Source organism: Odocoileus virginianus, chromosome 16 (assembly GCF_023699985.2).
Source record: "Odocoileus virginianus isolate 20LAN1187 ecotype Illinois chromosome 16, Ovbor_1.2, whole genome shotgun sequence".
Lineage (NCBI taxonomy): Eukaryota > Metazoa > Chordata > Mammalia > Artiodactyla > Cervidae > Odocoileus > Odocoileus virginianus.
Genome location: NC_069689.1, coordinates 54,307,542 through 54,329,700, shown reverse-complemented (window position 1 = coordinate 54,329,700; position 22,159 = coordinate 54,307,542). Strand labels below are relative to the sequence as shown.

Here is a 22,159-nt window from a genome sequence, read left to right as displayed (position 1 = left end):
AAACTGGAAGAGGAAATAAAAAATAACCTTTAGGAAATATGTCTATCTTCCATCCAGTTTTTGATTGCATTTTTTTTTTGATATTGAGTTTCATAAGCAGTTTGTATGGTTTGGAAATAAATCCTTTGTCAGTTGCTTTGTTTGCAAATACTTTCTCCCATTCTGAGGGTTGTCTTTTTATCTCATTTATGGTTTTCTTTGCTGTGCAAAAGCTTTTAAGTTTAATTAGGTCCCATTTGTTTATTTTTCTTTCTATTTTTGTTACTCTAGGAGGTGGGTCAAAGAAGATCTTGCTGTGATTTATGTCCAAGGGTGTACTGTCTATGTTTTCCTCTAAGAGTTTTATAGTGTCAGGTTTTACATTTAGCTTTAATCCATTTTGAGTTTATTTTTGTGTATGGTGTTAGAGAGTGTTTTAAATTAGAACTTTAATATGTAGCTGGACCAAGAATCTATTATGCAGAATGAAAATCAGAAAATCAAATACCATATATTAACACTTATTTGTGGAATCTAGGAAAATGTACAGATGAACCTATCTGCAGGGCAGGTATAGAGACTCAGAGGTAAGGAACGGACGGGTGGACACAGGGGAGTTGAGGGGGTGGAATAAACTGGGAGGTTGGGTTTAACATATACACACTGCCATGTGTGAAACATCGTCAGTGGAAACCTGCTTTACAACACATGGAGCTCAGCCCGGGCTCTGTGATGACCTAGATGGATCAGGGGAGGGTTGGAGGGAGTCTCAAGACGGGGGACATGTGTCTACATGAAGCCGATTCACGTTACTGTGCAGCTGAAGCTAACACAACACTGCAAAGCAACTCTACCTCAATTTAAAAAAGAGGAATCACCTTCAATAGTTTTCCCATACAAACTCCAGTTAATAAATATAGAAGAAATGAAGTAAATAGAAAATCACCATTAAAACACCCTGTAATAATTGCTGGCAAGGTGGATGCCAAAATTAATGCGAAAGATTTGTGGAGCAAAGGGATTATTTGCGTAGTGTCCAAATCTCTCCTCCAAGATGTTAACTGCAAAAGGAAAAACAGTAACCTTACCATGGAGAAATCTGGCAGACATTACCTTAACCAAGTAACCAAGGTAAACATCACCAATAACAGATGCAGTAACAAAATTCATATTGAAGAAAAATTTTAAAATGACTAGCACTCTTTAAAATCATCAAGGTCATGAAAGACAAAGAATGTGTGAGGGATTCTCACAGAGGAGAAAATAAGGAAATATGAAATCTAAGTATGATGAGGATTGTGGATTAATCTTGAAACAAACAAAAAAATTGGTCTGCAAAGCTTATAAAATCCTTATGAAGTCTGTCATTTCATTTATATTAGTGTTCCAATATTAACCTTCAGTTTTGATAATTGTACCATAATTGTGCAAAACATTAGCATTAGGGGAAAGTGGATGAAGTATGTATGTGTGTGTTTAGTCACTCAGTTGTGTCAGACTCTTTGCAACCCCACAGACTGCAGCCCTCCAGACTCCTCTGTCCATGGAATTCTCCAGGCCAGAATACTGGAGTGGGTAGCCTTTCCCTTCTCCAAGGGATCTTCCGCACCCAGTGATCAAACCCAAGTCTCCCGCATTGCAGGCAGATTCTTTACCATCTGATCCATAAAGTGAAAGAAAGTGAAGTCGCTCAGTCGTGTCCGACTCTTTGCAATTCCATGGACAGTAGCCTGCACCAGGCTCCTCTATCCATGGGATTTTCTAGTCAAGAGTACTGGAGTGGGTTACCATTTCCTTCTCCAGGGAATCTTCCCAACCCAGGGATAAAACCCAGGTCTCCCAAATTGTAGACAGATGCTTTACCATCTGAGCCACCAGGGAAGTCCTGCTAGGGAAGTATATATGGGTATTGTCTATTTTTGAAACTTTTCTAAAATTGCTAATTTTGGAACTTTTCTAAAATTATTTCAAAACCAAAATGAAAAAATAATACAGTATAATATTTAGTTAAAATCTAGAATGCAAAAATAGGTTGTTTCAACATCAAAAATAATTCAATGTGATTCCCTACATTTATAGACTAAAGAAAGAACTAATATGATAATCATAATTGATGCATAAAAATGTTTAATAAGATTCAATACCCATACAGGATCAAAAAGTAACACACAATCTTATAAGATAGGCTCAAGGATATACTGCACAACACAGTGAATATAGCCAATATTTTGTAATAACAGTACATGGAAAGTAATCTATAAAATTGCATAAAAATAAAAATGTAAAAAAATATGCATTTACAGACAGAATTTCCTTAACCTAAGAACCATTACCTAAAAAACAGTTCATAGTATAATTTTTGATGAAATATTATGCTTGATCCCTGAATTCAGGAAAAGACCTGGCACTAAGATTCAATTGTAATTGATGGTATAATTGAATTAAAAGAAAAATAAACATAAGAGAAAAAAAACAGTATAAGATTTTAAAAGAGTAAATAAAATTGTCTTTTATCTCCATATAAAGACTGCTAAATGCAGAATATAAAAAATCTATACATACAAATTATTGCAAAATTGCAGGTAAGAATGTCAACATATAAAAATCAAGTGCATTTATAAATACTATAAATGTACCAAAAAAGTCTAAAGTTCAAAACAGTATTTTATATGCTATGAAATATGAAATGACCAAATTGTCAACATGTGCTGGATCATAAATTTAGCAAGGGAATTCCAGAAAATCATTAAACTTCTATTTCATTAACTACACTAAAACCTTTGACTGTGTGAATCACAAAAAACCTTGGAAAACAGTATTTAAAATAGCATAAGAGCATAAAACTCATAAGAATAACAGACATTATTATTGGTAAAACAATACATAAATTGATCAATAGAGAAAAGTAGATATTACAAGGAGAGTCTCACAGTCACTTGATCCATGACAGAGTTCACACACTGGTACAGTGGGAAACGACGGTTTTAGGAGGCTTGAATTCCAGTGTAAAATATGTAGAAAAATAGAAGTAAATATTTATCCTTATAATATGTTAAAAAAGTATCCACATAAATTATAGATCCTAACATGGAAGATAAAATAATAAAGTAACTTGAGGGTAATATAGGTTACTATGTATGACCCTGGAGTTGGGAAAGAGTTCTTAATGAGGATGAAAATAAAAACTAAAAATAAATAAAAACATTAAAAAACTAGATACATTTCACTGAGAATTTCTTTTGAAGCAAAACCACCGGGAGAAATGTGAAAAGGCAAACCAAAGAGTGAATAATATATGCGCAGTATATACATCCAACAAATGATTCATCGAGAATGTAGACACGTATCAATAAGAAAAAAAAACAAGCAACTCAAGTTTTAAATGGACAAAAGAAGAAGTTCCAAATGGCTGTTAAGCAAATGAAAATGTACTCAACCTCAATCAATATCTAGGAAATATAAAACCACAGTGAGATGTGGCTGCATCTAATGTGTTATTAGGACTCCTAACATCATGAAAAGAAAACAGAAGTGGAACTCTGGAACCCAGCCTGTGGGACCATGTGCCATACCACGATGACAGAAAACAATTTGGGAATGTCTTCAAAGGCTGAATATACACGTATTCTAGAACCTGCCCAACAGAAATGCATGCATTGGGCACGAGAAGACAGCAAGAATATATTGGGTTGAACAAAAAGTCCAGTTGGGTTTTTCTGTACCATCTTAAGGAAAAAACCTAAACAAAAATTTTGGCCAACCCATACACAGCAGCACTATTTTTCGTAGCCTAAATCTGTAAGCAGTAGAATTGATTCATAAATTGTGCTATAATTGTTCAACAAAATACCATCCAGGATTGAGAACGCAGGAACAAGCTAGATATGAAAGAGCACAGCCGTATGATTTCCTTTATAGGACATTCAAACACAGGCGAAAGTATTCCACTGAAAGAAGTTAGAATAATGTCTATGCTTGAAGGTAGGGGGACATTACATTATGGCCTGGGGTCTGGGTTATGTGTGGTGTTCTGTCTCTTGGTTTCCTTGACAGTTACATGGTATGTTCATTGTGTGAGAATTTGTCAAGCGTGTACTCTGTGTACTTAACATTAAAATGGGATGCAGACACACTTCGGTGTTTCAAAGAGACAGAAGTCCCAGAATTTCGTTGAGGTATTTTCTCACATTTGTTCCTTAGTTTCTAGAAATGTAGTCTTTATGTAATAAGCTAATCACACAGGGTAAGTAACTGAAGGTGCTTGTCCGATTTGCTAATGATACAGAATTGAGGATAACTGAGGGAAGAATGGGCTTCTTCATTGGCGCTAGTGGTAAAGAACCCACCTGCAAATGAAGGAGATATAAGAGACATGGGTTCGATCCCTGGGTCAGGAAGATCCCCTGGAGGAGAGCGTGGCAACCCACTCCAGTATTCTTGCCTGGAGAATCCCATGGACAGAGGATCCTGGCGGGCTACAGTCCATGGGGCCACAAAGAGTTGGACCCAACTACAACTACCACACATATGCACGAGAGAGTAATAATGACCTTGAATGAATGAGAGCACAGTAAACAAGTAAGAGCGGAAATTATAAGTGGAAAAAAGAAAAGAACTTGTGGAAAATGAAACACTTAAAGTAGAATAAATGCAGCTCCTACAATTAGATGCAAACACTGGCAAAAGAAAAGAGACATTCAGCTTAGCAGTAGGTTTTGAATGAGAGATTTGGAGGTTTTAAATGACAGTTTACTCAAAATGAATCAGTAGCCATGGATGTCAAAATTAATCATAAATTGCTTCTGGAGAAGTTAAAGTGGTCATACATTAGAAGAGCAATCAGTCTGATGTACCTCACACTGGTCAATTTGTATCTAATACAGTGTTTTTCACTTCTGAGTGTGGCATTTTAAAACAAGCTAGGATGCCTCAGTAAACTGACATCAGAAAGTCAGGGAAATGGGAATGTTTATAAACACGGATCAGGCTTCCCAGGTGGTACTAGCAGTAAAGAACCCACCTGCCAATGCATGAGACATAAGAGACTTGGGTTTCAGTTCCTGGGTCGGGAAGATCCCCTGGAGGAGGGCATGGCAACCCACTCCAGTATTCTTGCCTGGAGACTTCCATGGACAGAGGAGCCTGGGGTTATGACTGAAGGGACTTAGGATTCATGCACACATAAACACGGATCAACTAACAATACTGGAGATGCTTACCCTAGGGGGAATAAAAACTCAGTAGGGTCTTGAACAGCCCTCCAAATTTATAAATTTTCCCACTTGAAGCATGAATAAATATACTTGCTAACATTTCAAATGGCAGAGGAAGGCAAAAGGAAGGAGAATATGTATCCTGGAAGTAGATTTCAGTTGTTGAATATTTATTATCAGCAAGAAATAACTTTCAGTGGTTATAGATGTCCTGCAATGCGATGTCATACTTTTAAAAACTTCTGTGCTCCGGAAATATTTTAGCAAAGGCCAGATAAATTCCTATCAACAATGTTGTTGGTTGAGAAGTTAGATGGGATGATGACTGAGCCTGTTTTCTGGTATCTGATCAAGTCCTTTAGTTTACTGATTGAACAAGAAGCTTTTGACACCAGGAATGACCCGGAACTTGCAGGGTGCATGCATGGAGTCATAAATAAACACGAATATGTGAGAAAGATAAAAAAGGGCAAATAGGTAGATGGTCTGCTCAGTCATAATAGGGGAAGATGAAAACTAATTCTTGAAGAGTAGGTCAGAACTGATAAGGTGTGGTAGTTGATGGGCTATGTAAGCAAGGAAGAATTCAGAGATGTCAGGACTGATATCTGGAGTCAAGGTGTTTGGAGTCATCTGTGAGGTGAGAATTTTAAGAACTAAAGGACTTGAAGCTATTCTCCATAAATTTACCTTCTTTCTCTTCTCCCCTTCTCTCTCTTTTTTTTTTTCAATTTTTTAAAAAAAGTTTTATTTTTTTTTTTCCCCATTTATTTTTATTAGTTGGAGGTTAACTACTTCACAGCATTGCAGTGGTTTTTGTCATACATTGAATTAGCCATGGATTTACATGTATTCCCCATCCCGGTCCCCCCTCCCACCTCCCTCTCCACCCCATCTACTGGGCTTCCCTGGTAGCTCAGATGGTGAAGAATCCGCCTGCAGTGCAGGAGATCTGGATTTGATCCCTGGGTGGGAAAGATTCCCCTGGAGGAGGGAATGGCTACCCACCCCAGTATTCTTGCCTGGAGAACTACATGGACAGAGAAGCCTGGTAGTCTACAATCCATGAAGTCAAAAAGACTCAGACTCAACTGAGAGACTAACACTTTAACTTTTACTTTTTCTTCAAAAAGCTACTCTTTTATTGGGGGAAATTTTTAAATTGCATTGTGAATTTCCTGTTAGCAGAAAAGTATTTTAGGTATTTTTTCCCCTTCAAAAAAAAAGGAATTTTATTATTGTGGGAGGGAGGAATCCTTAACTCATAGTTTCAAGTTAAAATCTTAGGAGAAAATAAAATCTCTCCAGCTTCTAGATATCATTGAGCTGTGGGTGTTCCATATGTAGTTGCGAGGAGGGAGTTGATCCACTGACAAGACAAAAATAATGAAAAAGCAGCAGAGAAACAGTGAATGAACAGAATAAGCTGGGTTGTAAAGGTTGAGATAATTAGGCAAATGTGCAGAGAAAAGCAGAAACCAGAAAATGTGCCCACAGAAGGAGAAAATGAGAGATTGACAGAAGAAGTGTCTAGGGTTTGGGTGTTTTCCAGCTCTGGTTAGACTTTATTCGACTTGTTCAAAATTGCCATCTTGGTTTACTTAAGCAGGTTTCCATTGTTTGCCAAAAATAAATAAATTAATTTATATATATATATATATATATATACATATATATATTTATCCCCTAGGCCAGTGCTTCTCCATCCTGTCTGTGCACTGGAAACTCCTAAGGAGACTGTAAAAATACCAATGCCTGGAGCCCACCTCCAGAGATTTTGATTTAATTGGTCTGCAGTGGCACCAGGGTGATGGAATTGTTAAAAGTTTTCCAGGTTTTTCTAAATGTGCAGCCAGGATATGACCCACTGTGTGGGTCTCGAGTCTAGAGCAGAGGGTCTGACATGCCATGAAGCAACAGAATAACCTGGAGGACTGGTTGCATCATAGACGGTGATCCACTCCCCAGCAGCGTGGCTACTAAAGCAAGTCTGGGTGAGGCCCAGGAATGTGCACATCTAACAACCCCAGGTGTCGCTAATGCCACTGTACCTGGGACTATGCTTTGAAAGCCTCTAAAGGAACTGATCAAATAATCGTTCAGGGTTTAATCCTCTGCCATCATGAATTTCCCACCAAGTTTTATCTCTCACGCCTCAGTTTCTCCCTGTGAATAAACACCCACCATTCTCATGAAAAGTGTGCAAACAAATTAAGACTGTGTCTTAGCAACAGATTTCTCAATTGAGCCAGAAGCTATGCCTCTGTGATGACAGGTGCTCCTTAGCTGCCAAACTCAACTGGAAAAAGGAATTTTATTTTTTTTCTGATCCTTCAGAGTCTGAAAGCTGACATAAATGATAAATTATAGACCTCTTCACCTGTTGGAATGAGGTCCGCTCAGCCCTAGGAGTTCTAGTGGCCCCTCAAGATTGAAAATAAAGGAGATGGAGACATTGATCTACTTATTGCTCAAATGACATCCCTAAAAATAAAGGCATGTTAGTTATAGGAAACATGTGTTGCTCTACATTGCAGGGGGCAATTACAAGACAAATTATCAAGTTATTTCCGTTAAGGAAGCTTTTTTCTTTCCGATTGGATGACTTAATACTTGTCTACTTCCTGCCAGTAAAACTCTGTAATAGGTAAGTGGGAAATGTGCCCAGTCATGACACTCTAATATCCATGTATTAATAAATGGCCCTATCTTGCTTATTCATCAATTGATTCAACAAATATTTGCTGGGTGCCTGCACTGTGGCAGGAGAAATTAAAATTTTAATATAAGGCAATACTGTACTCAATAACAATGACAAGAACAACAGTAGTTAATTTATTGAAGACTTACAATGATTCAGATACTGTGCTAAACATTTAATATAGATTATCTCATGATGAAGTAGGTGCTATAATTATCTCCTATTTTGCAGCTGGAAACCTAATTGCAGGGGGGAAAAAAAGTAACTTGCCTAGGCTTGCTCAAGTTTGCACTACTATTAAGTATGTGAGCAAGTAATTGAACCCGGGTTTGCTCTTATCCAGACTTCATGTTTTAAAGCACTTTTTAGGTCGATATTGCCTTTTCCAGGAGCTGTTTTGCTGGGATGATCCCACAAGTGAATGTTGCTGTGAAGTTGCTAAGTCATATCTTACTCTTTGCGACTCCAGGGACTGCAGCATGCCAGGCTTCTCTCTCCTTCACTGTCTCCTGGAGTTTGCTCAAATTCATGTCCATTGAGTCGATTATACCATCCAACCATCTGTCGCCCCCTTCTCCTCCTGCCATCAATCTTTCCCACCATCAGGGTATTTTCCAATGAGTTGGCTCTTCGCATCAGGTGTCCAAAGTACTGGAGCTTCAGCTTTAGCATCAGTTCTTCCAGTGAATATTCAGGGTTGATTTCTGTAGAAATAACTGATTTGATCTCCTTGCAGTCCAAGGGACTCACAAGAGTCTTCTCCAGCACCACAATAGGTGATCATATTACTGTCAGAGGAGAAAGACACACAGTTTCTCTGGGAACCCAAATGAGGACAAGCTGCACAACTCCTGGGACGTCATCCACCATGCACTCTAAGGAACGGCACCCCTGAAGTGTATGATGTGGTGGCCCTGGGATTCTTTAGGGGGTGATACCTAAGATGAGCTCCATTGAATGAGAGTTGCCCAAGCAAATGGAAAAATGAGAAATGACTGTGCACATGAGGAACTATAATCATTCAGAATACGACTACAGAGTGAAAGAGAGTGGATCCTCGGGACAGGCAGAGGTGGGCAGTGATCAGAGCCCTGATGTGCATGCTTGTCATTGCAGGATGTTTGGACATTTTCCCAAAGGTGGGGAAGGAACCATCAAAGTGTCATGGTAAAGAGGAGGCATGCGCTCAGGTCACCAGAACTGGAGTAAAAAGGAATCGCAGAAGGACTTCCCTGACAGGGACTTCCCTCGTGGCTCAGATGGTAAAGAACCTGCCTGCAGTGCAGAAGACCCAGGTTCAATCCCTGAGCCAGGAAGATCCCCTGGAGAAGGGAATGGCTACTCACTCCAGTACTCTTGCCTGGAGAATTCCATGGACAGAGGAGCCTGGCAGACTACAGTTTCATGGGGTCACAAAGAATTGGATGCAACTGAGCAAAGTGACTTTCCCTGGTGGCCCGGTGGTTAAGATTTCACCTTCTGATGCAGGGTGTGTGGGTTTGATCCCTGGTTGGGGAGCTAGGATCCCACATGCCTGAGGGCCAGGAAACCAAAACATTTTTTAAAAAATGAAAAAAAAAGAAGAAGCACTATTGTAACAAACTCAATACAGACTTTATAAATCGTCCACTTCAAAACAACAAAAAAAACAAGAAAGAACAAATTGCAGGGCTTGAGACCAGCCACAAGAGATGGCAAACACTTACTCTAAGGGAGCAAATGTAAATATGGATAGGAAAGATGTTTGGTGAGAGAGTAAGAAAGTAAAATATATAGGAATTGGTGACTAAATGGATTCACAGGCTCAGTGAGGAAGAGGTTAAGAATGATACATAAATTTTTAGATTACGTAAATAAGCAATATGATGTGCTTTTCCCCAAGGCAAGGAACTTGGGAGAGATGTGGATTTGAAGCTCTCGTTTAGTTAAGTTTTGTTTTCTTTGAGCCAGAGTGGTTAGTTTTACACTTGTTCACCCTGAGCTAAACTGATTCCCTTGTGCCTCACTTCCTTCATCAGCAAAGTGTATACTGTGGATTGGATTACGATTTTGAAATCAGACTCCTGTGCGTCTCCCTAGTACCTTTTCCAATGAATTCCTGTCTAAGCTAAATTGCAAGGTTAATTTAATTCATGCAAACGTGTGTTCCATCATTTCTTGCTCAGCAAAGAGGCTGTTGAGGGCCCCATTACTATGCTGCTCACACACCTTCATCATCTTTCTCCTCCATTCCTTGGTCCCACCCTGGGTCCTCCATAAGCTAATTGGGCACCTTGTTCCAGAGGTCACTCCCCCTCATCTCAAACCCATCTCTCCTGGCCATTCCCCCACTCCCATGGCTCCGCTGTTCCTGTTTACTGCTCCGTCTGCCAGCTTGAAGCTGCTGTGTTTTCCATCCCTGACATCTGGGTCTTGTTCCTGCTTCCTGGCAGCAAGACCTCCACATAATTTATACCCTTGCCACAGGAAAATGAAGGCAAGGCTGAAGCTCGAAGGAGGCTAATGCTGGGGAATGTGATGGAAATCCAAAACCACGATGCTTCCAATTAAACCAAACAAGTCTCACTATAGCCCTGGAGATTCCAGTCTGAGTACAATATTTTGCAGACTACATTCAGCCCAAGTTCTTGAGTGGAGTAAACCTCTCTAGGAGAGAAATGCTATTAGTGGCATGCTCAGTTACCCAAGAATCCTGTTTGCAAGACCAGATTTCCCAGTCCTTTTACTGACAGGCATGATCTCTTCTTAGCAAGGGATTCATCTGAGTTGTCAGCAACACCATTCATGGCTGAGGCTAGCTAGCCACAGGGGGCATGTGCAGAATTTATTCCTATCAACACTTAAAAGAGGCGGGGTGGGGGTGAGGGTTGGCTTCCCCAGTGACTCAGCTGGTAAAGAACCCACCTGCCAATGCAAGAGATGCAAGAGACACAGGTTTGATCTCTGTGTTGGAAAGATCCCCTGGAAGAGGAAATGGCAGCCCACTCTAGTATTCTTGTCTGGAGAACTCCAGGGACAGAGAAAGAAGCCTGGTGGGCTACAGTCCACGAGATCAAAAAGTGTTGGATAGGATTGAGAAAATATACACACATAGCTGAAAGAGGATCTGATGTTCTTTTCTCTTTCCTAGAGTGAGAGATTTTCACTTAAATTGTGCCGTTATGGGTCAAGGTTCCAACATGGTCTTAGAAAAGCAGCCTTATTACACATTAGCTTTGTCCACCTCCAATGGCTAACTTGGGGTGAAAATTTTCCCATTTAACTCAGCAGAAGGCATCAGTAACTAATGGGTTATGAGATTTCTCACAGTGGGGCCCTTTATTAAATATTATAAAATGCTTCTGGAAGTTTTCTGCCATTCCAGTATTATGTATTATAATGTCCTTATTTCTAAAATAGCTCAATTACGTTGACAAAGCCCATGTACATTAATGCAAAATCATGCAGTCTAAAATGTGGCTTTGTTTTGGATGTAGCACCATTCTGGGAACTAATAATGATTTTAATCTCTGCTGTTTATTTAAACGTTTGATATGTGCCAGTCACACTGTTAAGGTTCATGACATACATGTTTAATCAGTATAAAATTCCTGAAAGGAGGCTATCATTCAAATTTACAAATGAGGTTCAACTTAGTATTGTGCTAAGGTTAAAGGAGGTTAAATGACTTGCACATAGCCACTCATTACTTAATCTTTATGCTGGTAGCACGGGAACAATTTTAAATAAAAAAGTATGGAATCAAATTATTATTATAATTTTTTTTTAACCCAGGACCTCCATGTTTTCCATTGCTTCTTTCCTTTTTGATATGGGGATTTTTTTCCCCCTACTCTATCCTCAAATACAAAAACAGGAGAATTCTAGACTTAGCACCTTAGCCTGAGTCAAAGAAAATAAGTAACAGTAACATGTGTTCCTCTGCTACTTCTGAAGAATAAACTGGAGATAAAATAAATTGTGTGTACAGCGTATCCTTAGGTCCTCGGAGACAAGGATTTAGGAAGGGACATGGCACTTCTTGTCCTCTACTTCAGTGCCTTTTTTAAAAAGAAGCTGATGAACTAAAGACATATGCCAGAGGGACAGAATAAGATCAGCAAAATAATGTTAGTAGCTGAAAGTTCTGTTTCATTGGGCCCCAGAGAAGGATAAACCCCAAATACGCCCTCCCTGTGCCCTGGCAGAAGGCAGCCTATTTTGTGTGAGAAGTAAATGGAAATCAACGAGCTGCTCATGTAGCACTGCGATCTCTTTACCAACACATATTCACATGCTTGTCTGGGAAGTCCCATGGACCGAGGAGCATGGCGGGCTACAGCCCACGTGATGGCAAAGAGTCAGACATGACTGAGCATGCACGCACGCACACAGCAAGAGCCAAGGGATAGAAACTGATACCTCTCCTAATTCTGAAACCCAGATGCCCTGCAGCAGGACAGAGACCAGGCAGCTACAGCACAGCTCTTCAGAAGACACTGCTGGTCTAGATTCCCTGGAGCTTGCTGGAGCCTAAGAGCTTTCCTCCTCTCCCCCAAGCCATGTCCTACTGCCCCAAGGCAGCATATCTCCTGACCTCTGTGTGGAACTCCTGGAAGATGAACACTTCAATGCCCGCTATGAGTTGATTGTTAAGGCTGTCTGCTCTTCTGGGCTTCTCCACTTACATACCTTTTCTCTGATTGGAGCCTTCTGATTTCTAATAAACCTTCTCAGCCTCTCTACTCTGTTCTGGCAAAGATAACCTTCCCTAGATTGACTCGCACGCCTCTCTTTGTGCTGGTCAATTTTACTTTGAACATCCTCCTTTATCTCCTAGCTACATTTCAAAGCTCTGTGACTTTGCTTTGATTTTGTTAATTCTAAAATAAATGGAAATGGAAGTATGTACAAGCACAGAACTTGAAAGAGTTTTGAGTCGATGAGTTTTGTTGTAAGTGACTCTTCATTCAAAATATAGAACGATTTCCACTAACCTAGAAAGTTCCCTCCTGGCTCCTCTTATTTAATCCCCTTCTAGAAGAAACCACTGTCCTGGTCTACTCATCTTAAACTTTGTATAAATAGAAGCACAGAATATGTACTTCTTAATGTCTAATTTATTTCACTAAACATGTTCCTGAAATTGGTCTGTGTTGTTGAGTATATCTGTAGTTGATTGCTATTGTCTTTAAGTTTTTACTGTTGAATTGTATTCCAGTGTATGAATATGCCAATATTGTGTGTTTCTAGGCTTTTGGATTCAACATCTGCAGCATATTTCCTTATCTTCTAACAAACAAGAGAGACATAAAATGGAAGTTCAGGACAATAGGAAAGGGAACATAAGGTCAGTGTGATGTGAGAGCTATGCCATTAGTTAATAAAAACTTTCTTTCATTTGCTCCATCTGGTGACCTTCAAACACAGAAAACCCACCAAGTCGTCAGTTTCACAAGGAAGAAGAATAAGAGTCCATAATCAGGCATGTAGACCTCTAAAGAAAGGATATTTCTCTACTAGTTTATTGTTAGTACAAGAAAAACCTTTACTCATCTTTCAAGTACAACTCAAATGGCATCTTCAGTCTGAAGCATTTCCATAACCTTAAGGGAAAGTTACTCAAGCCCTCATTTGTGTTCTTACAACTCACACGAACCTTGGTTTCAGTTTTTACTGAAAAATTGTTTCATTTTTTACTATATGGGTTTCTTCACAGACTTGACTCCACTTTCTACCAAAGAAATTATACAACTCCTTAAAGAAAAGGTACCTTCTGGCACTTGGCACAATTATTACACACATGATGTAAACGAGCAAATGGATGACTGCCTGGATGGATGGATGGATGGATGGATGGATGGATGGATGGATAGATGGATGAATGAATGGATGGAAGGGTAGGTGGATGAATCGGTGAATGGATGAAACAATATATGAAGAGGGCTGTATTGCTTATAAATTGAATGAACTGTCTGGTCTTTAGTAAGCTCCAGAAGTATCATGACATTGCTTTCTCCCCTTTTCCTGAATTCTCATTAATTCCAGGAGTTTATATTATTCTACCTTCCAATATGTCTCAGTACCATCTAGAGAAGGTAGAACCTCCTAACCACAAGAAATGGGCTTCCTAATGCTTTGAAAGATATTTCCATAAGAGTCAGTGTTTGTGTGGAGTTACTGTTAATCTACGACCATGTAGTGCAAGAGACAATCTTGACTCAATGGAAGGCTTCCAGGTGCAGGACAGGCCTGAGTACTGAGAGTGACAGTGCTTCTGCTGTTAGCAGAAGGCTGGTTAAATATAGCCACACAGGTAACTGAAAGGTGATGCTGGGCCTAAAGGAGAGCTTTGTAATGCTACCAACAGCATCCTGGGCTCAGCTGTTTCTCACCCACCTCTCAGATGGTCCCAGCAGGAGACGAATCTGTGACTGTGATGTTTACAGTTAATTAATGTTTATTTATATTTTTAAGCAAGGCTTTCACCTACCACGCTTTAAAATAAATGTTCTGCTCTTCAATTAGAGGTTGTCAGAGCAGAGAGGAATCCTGTTTGTTACGGGTGGAATGTGTGTATGTTTAAAATGTGTATCAGGGTGAAACCTCTTTTTCTGTAAGTCTCTCGCTCCTGCCAGAGGCTGAGGCTTCTTACTTAGAGAAACATACTTTTCAAGATCTTGACTTCAAGATCGGTGCTCTATTATGCATGAGGCCCCGGGTAGGGACTTTCCAAGTGGTGCTAGTGGTAAAGAATCTGCTGCCAGTGCAAGAGATAGAGGTTCAGTCCCTGGGTTGGGTGGATCCCCTGGAGTAGGAAATGGCAACCCACTCAAGAATTCTTGCCTGGAAAATTCCATGGGCAGAGGTGCTTGGCCAGCTACAGCTCACAGGGCAAAGAGTTGGACACAACTGAGCACACATATGCAGGCCATGAAGCTACTTCTAGCAGATTACAGGGTCTCCTTGGATGGGGAATGTGAGTTAGCATGAAAACATGGCACATTTTGACCAGTGTAGAACTAGTGTTCTTAAGGGAAAAGGATGTGCTTTGTCCTTTTCAATAAAGCATTGACTCAACAAGCCTGAAGTATGTATACCCTATATTCTCCAAAGAAAGGTCTGACCCTGGACTGGCTCCTTGGAGCCCACGTTGACATCCATGGAATATCCTGATAGATAAGAGAGTCTTTCTTTACCTGGGACATTGGGCCACATTAGAAGGTTGATGCCATGTGATCTACGGTGGGGTTCTTGGGCCACAAAGTGTCAGCTTGACCTCTGAAGAGCCTGAAGACTGAGATCAGCCACGTGGACACCAGGGCTACAAAATGAGTTCTGAGGACTACCCTGGTGGCTCAGTGGTTGAGAGTCCACCTGCCAATGCAGGGGATGAGGGATCGATCCCTTGTCCGGGAAGAACCCAGTATGTCTCAGAGTAATTAAGCTCATGTGACACAACTCCGGAAGCGCGTGCACCTAGAGCCCATGCTCTGTAACAAGAGAAACCACCACAGTGAGCAGCCCGGACTCTGCAATTATAGAGTAGCCCTCACTTGCCAAAACTAGAGAAAGCCGGCGTAGCAGCAACAAAGACCCAGTGCAGCCAGTGTATAATGACCCTTGATGAAACCCGTCGTGGCTCAGAGGAGCGTCCTTGTCTGGCAACACCCTACCTGTGATCACACGTCATAGATGGAGAATTAAGCATTGTCCATACAGCTGCCCTGGGAGCAGACACCTGGACTTAACACATCCCCTCAAAGAATAAGTGATGAAGAGAGAAGGGGTTGCGGGGTGGAAAGCCAGATCAACTCTGCTTCCTGGTGATCCCAAGGAAATCATTTGACCTCTTAATATTTTTGAGGTTCAGGTAAGCTTCTAAATTAGATATTCACCCATTGCTTCACTGGATAGTCACTGAATGTGCCACTGTTTTAATCATATAGTATATGGTCAGAAAGTGGTTAATGGTGGAGATGACTGTTTGAATCGGTCCATGTGTGAGCTTCTGCAAATTAGTTTAAGCTCCTTCAGTGAGGTAAGCACTCTAAATCTGTACATATGCCCTCTGCACTTTTGCAGATAGATATGTTCATAGGTTGTAGTCCATAAATGATTACTTTCATACAGTTATGTCACTAGTATTACCTCCTATCTTATCTTAAGCCTAAGCCTCTGAATGTTGTTTTTCATCAATTGCACATTTACTATAGGCTCGAGAGAAAAGCCTACACATGAAAGTGCCCAGAACAGAGACAGAATCATCTTTGGAACTTAATAAGTACTAGTTGAATATGGGAGAGGGAAATGGCAACCCACTCCAGTGTTCTTGACTGGAGAATCCCAGGGACAGGGAAGCCTGGTGGGCTGCCGTCTATGGGGTCGCACAGAGTCGGACACGACTAAAGCGACTTAGCAGCAGCAGCAGCAGCAGTTGAATATGAATCTGAACACCTAGAGAATTTTTTACTATTTGATAGGCATATACATTTTCTTTCTTGATGAATAACTGGAAAAAAAAAAAAAAGAGACCCAGGAAATGGGATGAAATGCAATTTTTTGCCCAGGTTTCAGCAATGAATATTGAACTCCTGGTTTGATCTGGTTGTCAGTTAAATGGTTTCCCAAAAAGACACACTCAAGCTCGAATTCCCAGTACCTATGTATGTGATCTTATTTGGAAAAAGATTCTTTGCAGATGTAACCAATTTAAGGGGAGCCCATACTGAATTAGGGTGGGCCCTGGTTCACTGTGGGCTTCCCAGGTGGCGCAGAGGTAAAGAATCTGCCAGCCAGTGTAGGAGATCCAGGTTCTATTTCTTGGTTGGGAAGGTCCCCTGGAGAAGGAAAGAGCAACCCACTCCAGTATTCTTGCCTGGGAAATCCCATGGACAGAGGAACCAGGTGGTCTACAGTCCATGGGGTCACAAAGAGTCAGACATGACTGAGCACGCATACATTAGTCCAGTGACTGCTATGCTGATCAGAAAAAAGAAATTTTTACCCAGACACACAGAGCGAAGATGGCCCTCCGAAGACAGAGACAGAGAACGGAGCTGTGCTCCCACAAGCCAAGGATGCTAAGGACCGCTGGCAATCACCAGAAGCTAGGACGAGGCAAAGAAGGCTTCTTTCCCAGGGTCTTCGGAGACACTGGGGGCTGCTGACATCTTAATTTCAAGACTTCTAGCCTCCAGAAATGTGAAACATAGGCTGCTGTTTTGGTTTTTTTTTCAATCTATACAGTTTGTGGTATTTTGCTATGTCAGCCTTAAGAAATGAATATGCCCCCATCACAGCTTGTCATACACAGGTCTTGGGCTTGCGTCTGGTTTTCCTGCCTGGACAGAAAGTATTCTGCCCCCTGGAAGGTGGGAGGAACCAGCCAAGAGCATGGAAGCAAAAGGAAGTGACTCACCATGGGACTCCGGCCGATGCTGCCCAGGTAGTGGAGGAGTCCTTTGGCATGGTAGATTGTGGGCTGGAGATGAGCACTGGGAGACAGCCACTGTCTGTTCAAGTCCTCCCCTCTCAGTGAGCATCTGTGGCTGCGGGAACAATTAACAAGCAAATAAATACACATTTAGAAGAAAATAACTTGAGAAAATAAAGCTCAACAAGACAAACAATCAAACTAATGAATCCAACTTCCCTCTGACTTCTGCTCAATTGGCATCCATTGAAGATGCCCAGAAAGATGCAGATCCCAATGTGTCGTGATTATTCATAGCTCCCCAAAGAACTGGAAACCATATTTAACTTGATTCAGGGTGACCAGAGTTTGAAGATGAAGTTTGGGAAATATTTTTCTCCACTACCTGCTTCTGAGGAGAACAAATTCAATAAATTTCTCTAGACTCTTCAGTTCCTCAAATAATCATTATTAATAATAAGTTGAGATCAATATATCATGCTGAGCATGTTACATATGATCTTTCTAGCTGGTCCAATAATTCTGCCAAATAGATATTATTGCACCCCAGTGAAGACAGTGACACTTAGAAATGCTTAAATAAATGCCCCCAAATCACATAACTTAAGAGTTAGGCTTTCCATCCAGGTCTGTTTCCCTCTGAGAAAGAGCATAGGGTCTTTCTCCTATCACGTTAGCTCCACCCTATCCATAGAGATGCCACAGAAAGCTTGACATTTACTCAGAAAGCTGGAGTGTCATTTTCAGACATCATCATGGATTATTAGCTCCAGAAATGAGCTCAAAAATCATACTTGTCCTCATTTGGGAAAAGAGGATGTTCACATTTGAAAGTATCAAGTCTCTCTACAAAGGTGACACAGCTGGTTAGTGAGAACAGTGACTGCACTTCAGAGGGAAGGAAGCTGAGATGCTGATTGGTGGGTTAAGGGAACCTTAAAAGCCCGGGTCCACCAGCAATTACCAATGGCAGCCCCTTCTCTAGGGAGGCAACCAGAAGTCCTGCTGAGATGTTATTTATTCAACAGGCTGACAATCAACGTACCAGAGATTAAGAGGAAGAAGAGCAGCATCTCCATCACCTAGTCCTTCCATCCTCCCTACCCCGATCCCTAATACCACCTCCTGCTGCCCTCTTCCTTCTCTTTTTTAAAACATAATTTTATTTATTTATTTATTTTTGGCTGCCCCGAGTCTTCGCTGCTTTGCTCGGGCTCTTTCTAGTTGCAGTGAGAGGGTGCTGCTCTTCACTGCCGTGCGAGGGCGTCTCATTGCGGTGGCTTCTCTGCAGAGAACAGGCTCTATGCGCGCTGGCTTCAGTAGCTGCAGCTCGTGGGCTCAACAGTTGTGGCGCATGGACTTAGTTGCTCAATAGTATGGAACCCACGTTCCTGGATTGGCAGGCAGATTCTTTACCACTGAGCCACCAGTGACGTCCTGCCCGTGTCCTTCTGTGCTTCAACTTAACCAAACTGTACACCACTCTCCCCGAGAAATCATGCCTGCTGGTCTCACTGCCAGGACTCCCCAGAGCTTCATCCTTTACCTCTTCGACATTCAGGGGTCACTTCTTCAGGGAAACTTTCCCTGATCCCCAGACCCTTACATTCTGCCACTGCTAAATACATTGCAACAGCATCCTCAGAGTTACCATAGAATCTTTTTGGATGGTTTTTATGCATTTATTTTTGTTTCTTTCACCTTTGTTTTTCAACTGTAAGCTTCCTGGGGGCAGAAACGGTTTCTCTGTTACCATCTAGACCCAAATATTGTAACTCTGTCAGAGCTGGTATTAGTAAATACTTTGGAATGAAAAATGTACTAATATTTAAATGTAGAATCAAATGCTTTTTCTGTTTAAAGAAAAAAACACTATTTTCAATAAATCTTGGAGGTGGAAGGAAAAAGGTTCAGCCTCCTCCTTTCAGCACTTTTTAATCTCATGTTTCTGAAATTATCTTTAAATATTGGTTTCCTCCTGCTTGTCAGCCCCTCTTCCAGCTCACTGGAAACTGAAAATCTTTAGATTAATCATTTATCCTGATTTCACCATTAAAATATTTTGACTTGAGAAATGGTAGGCTTGTTGCATCTTCCTCTATGACTTTTATTCTCTTCTTGCTTTACACCCCGCACCATCCTCTTTTTAATAGCAATGACATTTAGAAATAGGGTTTCTGCCTGGTGACCAAGGATGAAGATAAAATACAAAGCAGATCTTTCGAAAGAAGCAAATAGCAATGGAAAGAAGCTGGTGTCCCAGACTTTCTCCTAAGCCTATCTGTTATGTTTAAATGAATTTCTTTTCTCAAATCAAGGTACTTGCCAGCACAACATCCCAGAGCCTCAGAATTTTCTCTAACTGCTCTGTGATTCTGCCTTGACCTGGATTCTCAACAGTGGGGATTTCTTTTTTTTTCTTTGTAACATCAAAAGTAATGAAATCAGTGGAGGCCCCTTAAAAGTAATTCTGTTTGTAGCAATAAAAATGCACGCTTTCTCTGTGACCAGTAGCCAGCAATTCCATGAAACGCTCTCTGCCTCTGCTTTCCTTCTGTTCCACAGAGATCAAGCTCTAGAGTGATGCCCACGAGGAAAAGAGCCAGAGGTTGCCAATGGCAGATATACCATTCTAGACAACAGTTCTTCAAAATGTAGGGGCAGGGTGGAGTTTTGTGCTGCAATCAGAATAAGCCTGAGTGTTGATTAAAAAGATCGAGTCTCAACTCTCAGCTCTGTCACCAGATAAGGGGACTGGGGGCTTCTGAGAGTCAATACTGTCATATGCAAAAGGATATAGATATTCCTACTCTACCTCTCAGGATTTTTTTGAGGGTTAAATGAAATGGTCTCTGTTTTAGATATCTCCATGGAGAAACTATGTAACTCTATCTCCACCACTGTCTATGTCCACGCCATGTCTACATCTATATCCACATGCGTAATCTCTATTTCTCTCTGTATCACATCCTCATCTTCAACTATAATGCTCAGGGATGCAAAGCACCACTTGGATTATGTTCATTCATTCTTTATCTCATCCTAACACTTTTCCTTATGACTAATCATCAGAGAACTGTATGCACTTTGATTGGAAGGGAGAAGAATCTTGACTGGGAACCTCAAATAAGAGGCAGTGGTTAGTTTTTAAATTCAAGCTGACTTGAACACATTTAAGAGTGGAAACCATGAGGCTGAAGAGAAAAAGAGTTATCTAAGGGATGGTACAGATGAGGCTGTTTGCAGGGCAAGAACAGAGACAGACACAGAATGAATATGTGGACACGGTGGCAAGGGGAGGGAGAGGCAAATTTGGAGAGCAGGATTGACACGTGTGCAGTGTCGTGTGCTAAACAGAAAGCTAGTGGGGAACTGCCATAAAGAACAAGGAGCTCAGCTCAGTGCTCTGTGAAGACCTGGACGGTGGGAGGGTGGGGGAGGCTGGGGGGGTGCGGTTTGTGTACATGTATAGATGATTCACTTTGTTGTATAGCAGAAACTAATACAATGTTGTAAAGCAATTTCCAATAAAAAATAAAATGCTAAGGAAAAAAATGCAAGGATATAACAATATAAATTGCTAAACAGACTATTTAATAGTACCAAGCAGGCCATTAAATTGTACCAAGGGAAGGATGGCTTCTAAGATTGACTAGGTGTGCAGATTTGGGGAGAAACTGGACTCATCTGAGACTTAAGCAAGTCTTTTTTCCTATTAGTTGGGAGAAAATTTTGCTGGTGTTTCAGGGGCGGAGACAACAATGCATTCCTTAGGTCTATCTAGGTGGCATGAACTTGGGAAACCCATATGTATTTGTATTCAGTGTTCTCTGTGTGGTTATGATTTTGAGAGTATCCCTGTGTGTGCTTATGGCTTCAGCAGTTCCTAGATTTCTGCAATTTCACATTATTACACCAAGTACTGTGCCTAACTCGAGTGCTGCTCCTTTTAAAGCAAATGCATTTTCTTCCAATCTCCGAATCCATTTAGCATTTTGCGTTAATGACATCAGCAGTTCATTCAGTCGGAGGAATTGTTGTGACTCTTCCTGGGGATTTGTTTTAAGCATTTGACGATGAAATGCACCCCATCTTATTATCTACTGTAGCATTTCTGAAATGACAGCTGCTGCCTCTATGTGGAGAAAATTAGCAGATGGACAGCTATGACTGGCTGGCAATAAATTCAGCACCTCTAATTTCCGAAAAGGGGTCATCTCTCAAATAGAGTTTGAAGTCCTGCTTTGCTTCTAAAGAGAGGAAAATGGTCAGCAGTGCTATCTTTTTTCCCCACTGAAAAACTGCAGACTTACAGAAGGAGGGAGGAAACACTTCCTTTTGATTTTCACAAAGGAAGTCATTTGATTCAAATAGTCCTCCCGGATTTTTTTGTTTGTTTTTTTTAAAACAAAAGCATTGGTTTAGGAGAGTGTCAAACAGAGTGAAGTTAAGTCAGAAAAAGAAAAACTTCATATATGAATGCATATATGTGGAATCTATGAAAATGCCATAGATCAACTTATTTGCAAACCAGAAATAGAGACAAATGCAGAACAAGCGTGGATACCAAAGGGGATAAAAGGGGGAAGTGGGAAGAATTGGGAGATTCAGATGGATGTGTGCACACTCCTATGTATAAAACAGATAACTACTGTGTAGCACAGGGAACTCTAGTCAGCTCTTTGTCACCACCTGAATGGGACGGAAGTCCAAAAGGAAGGGGGTGTGTGTGCACACGTGCGTGTACATGTACACCTGTGGCTGATGCACTTTGCTGCACAGTAGACATTGTAATGCGACTTTCCCGTTTAGTCACTAAGCTGTGCCTGACTCTTCTGTGATCCCACGGAC

At 40.9% G+C, this 22,159-nt stretch overlaps 1 protein-coding gene across 1 annotated transcript in view; it reads right to left on the bottom strand.

The window, feature by feature from the left end:
- AGBL1 (AGBL carboxypeptidase 1) overlaps nt 1–22,159 on the bottom strand; it is a 595,368-nt gene that overhangs the window by 154,488 nt on the left and 418,721 nt on the right. Inside the window, exon 18 of the mRNA XM_070477529.1 lies at nt 17,294–17,423. Within this exon, the coding sequence (XP_070333630.1) occupies nt 17,294–17,423 (130 nt within the window). The remainder of the gene's footprint in view (nt 1–17,293; nt 17,424–22,159) is intronic.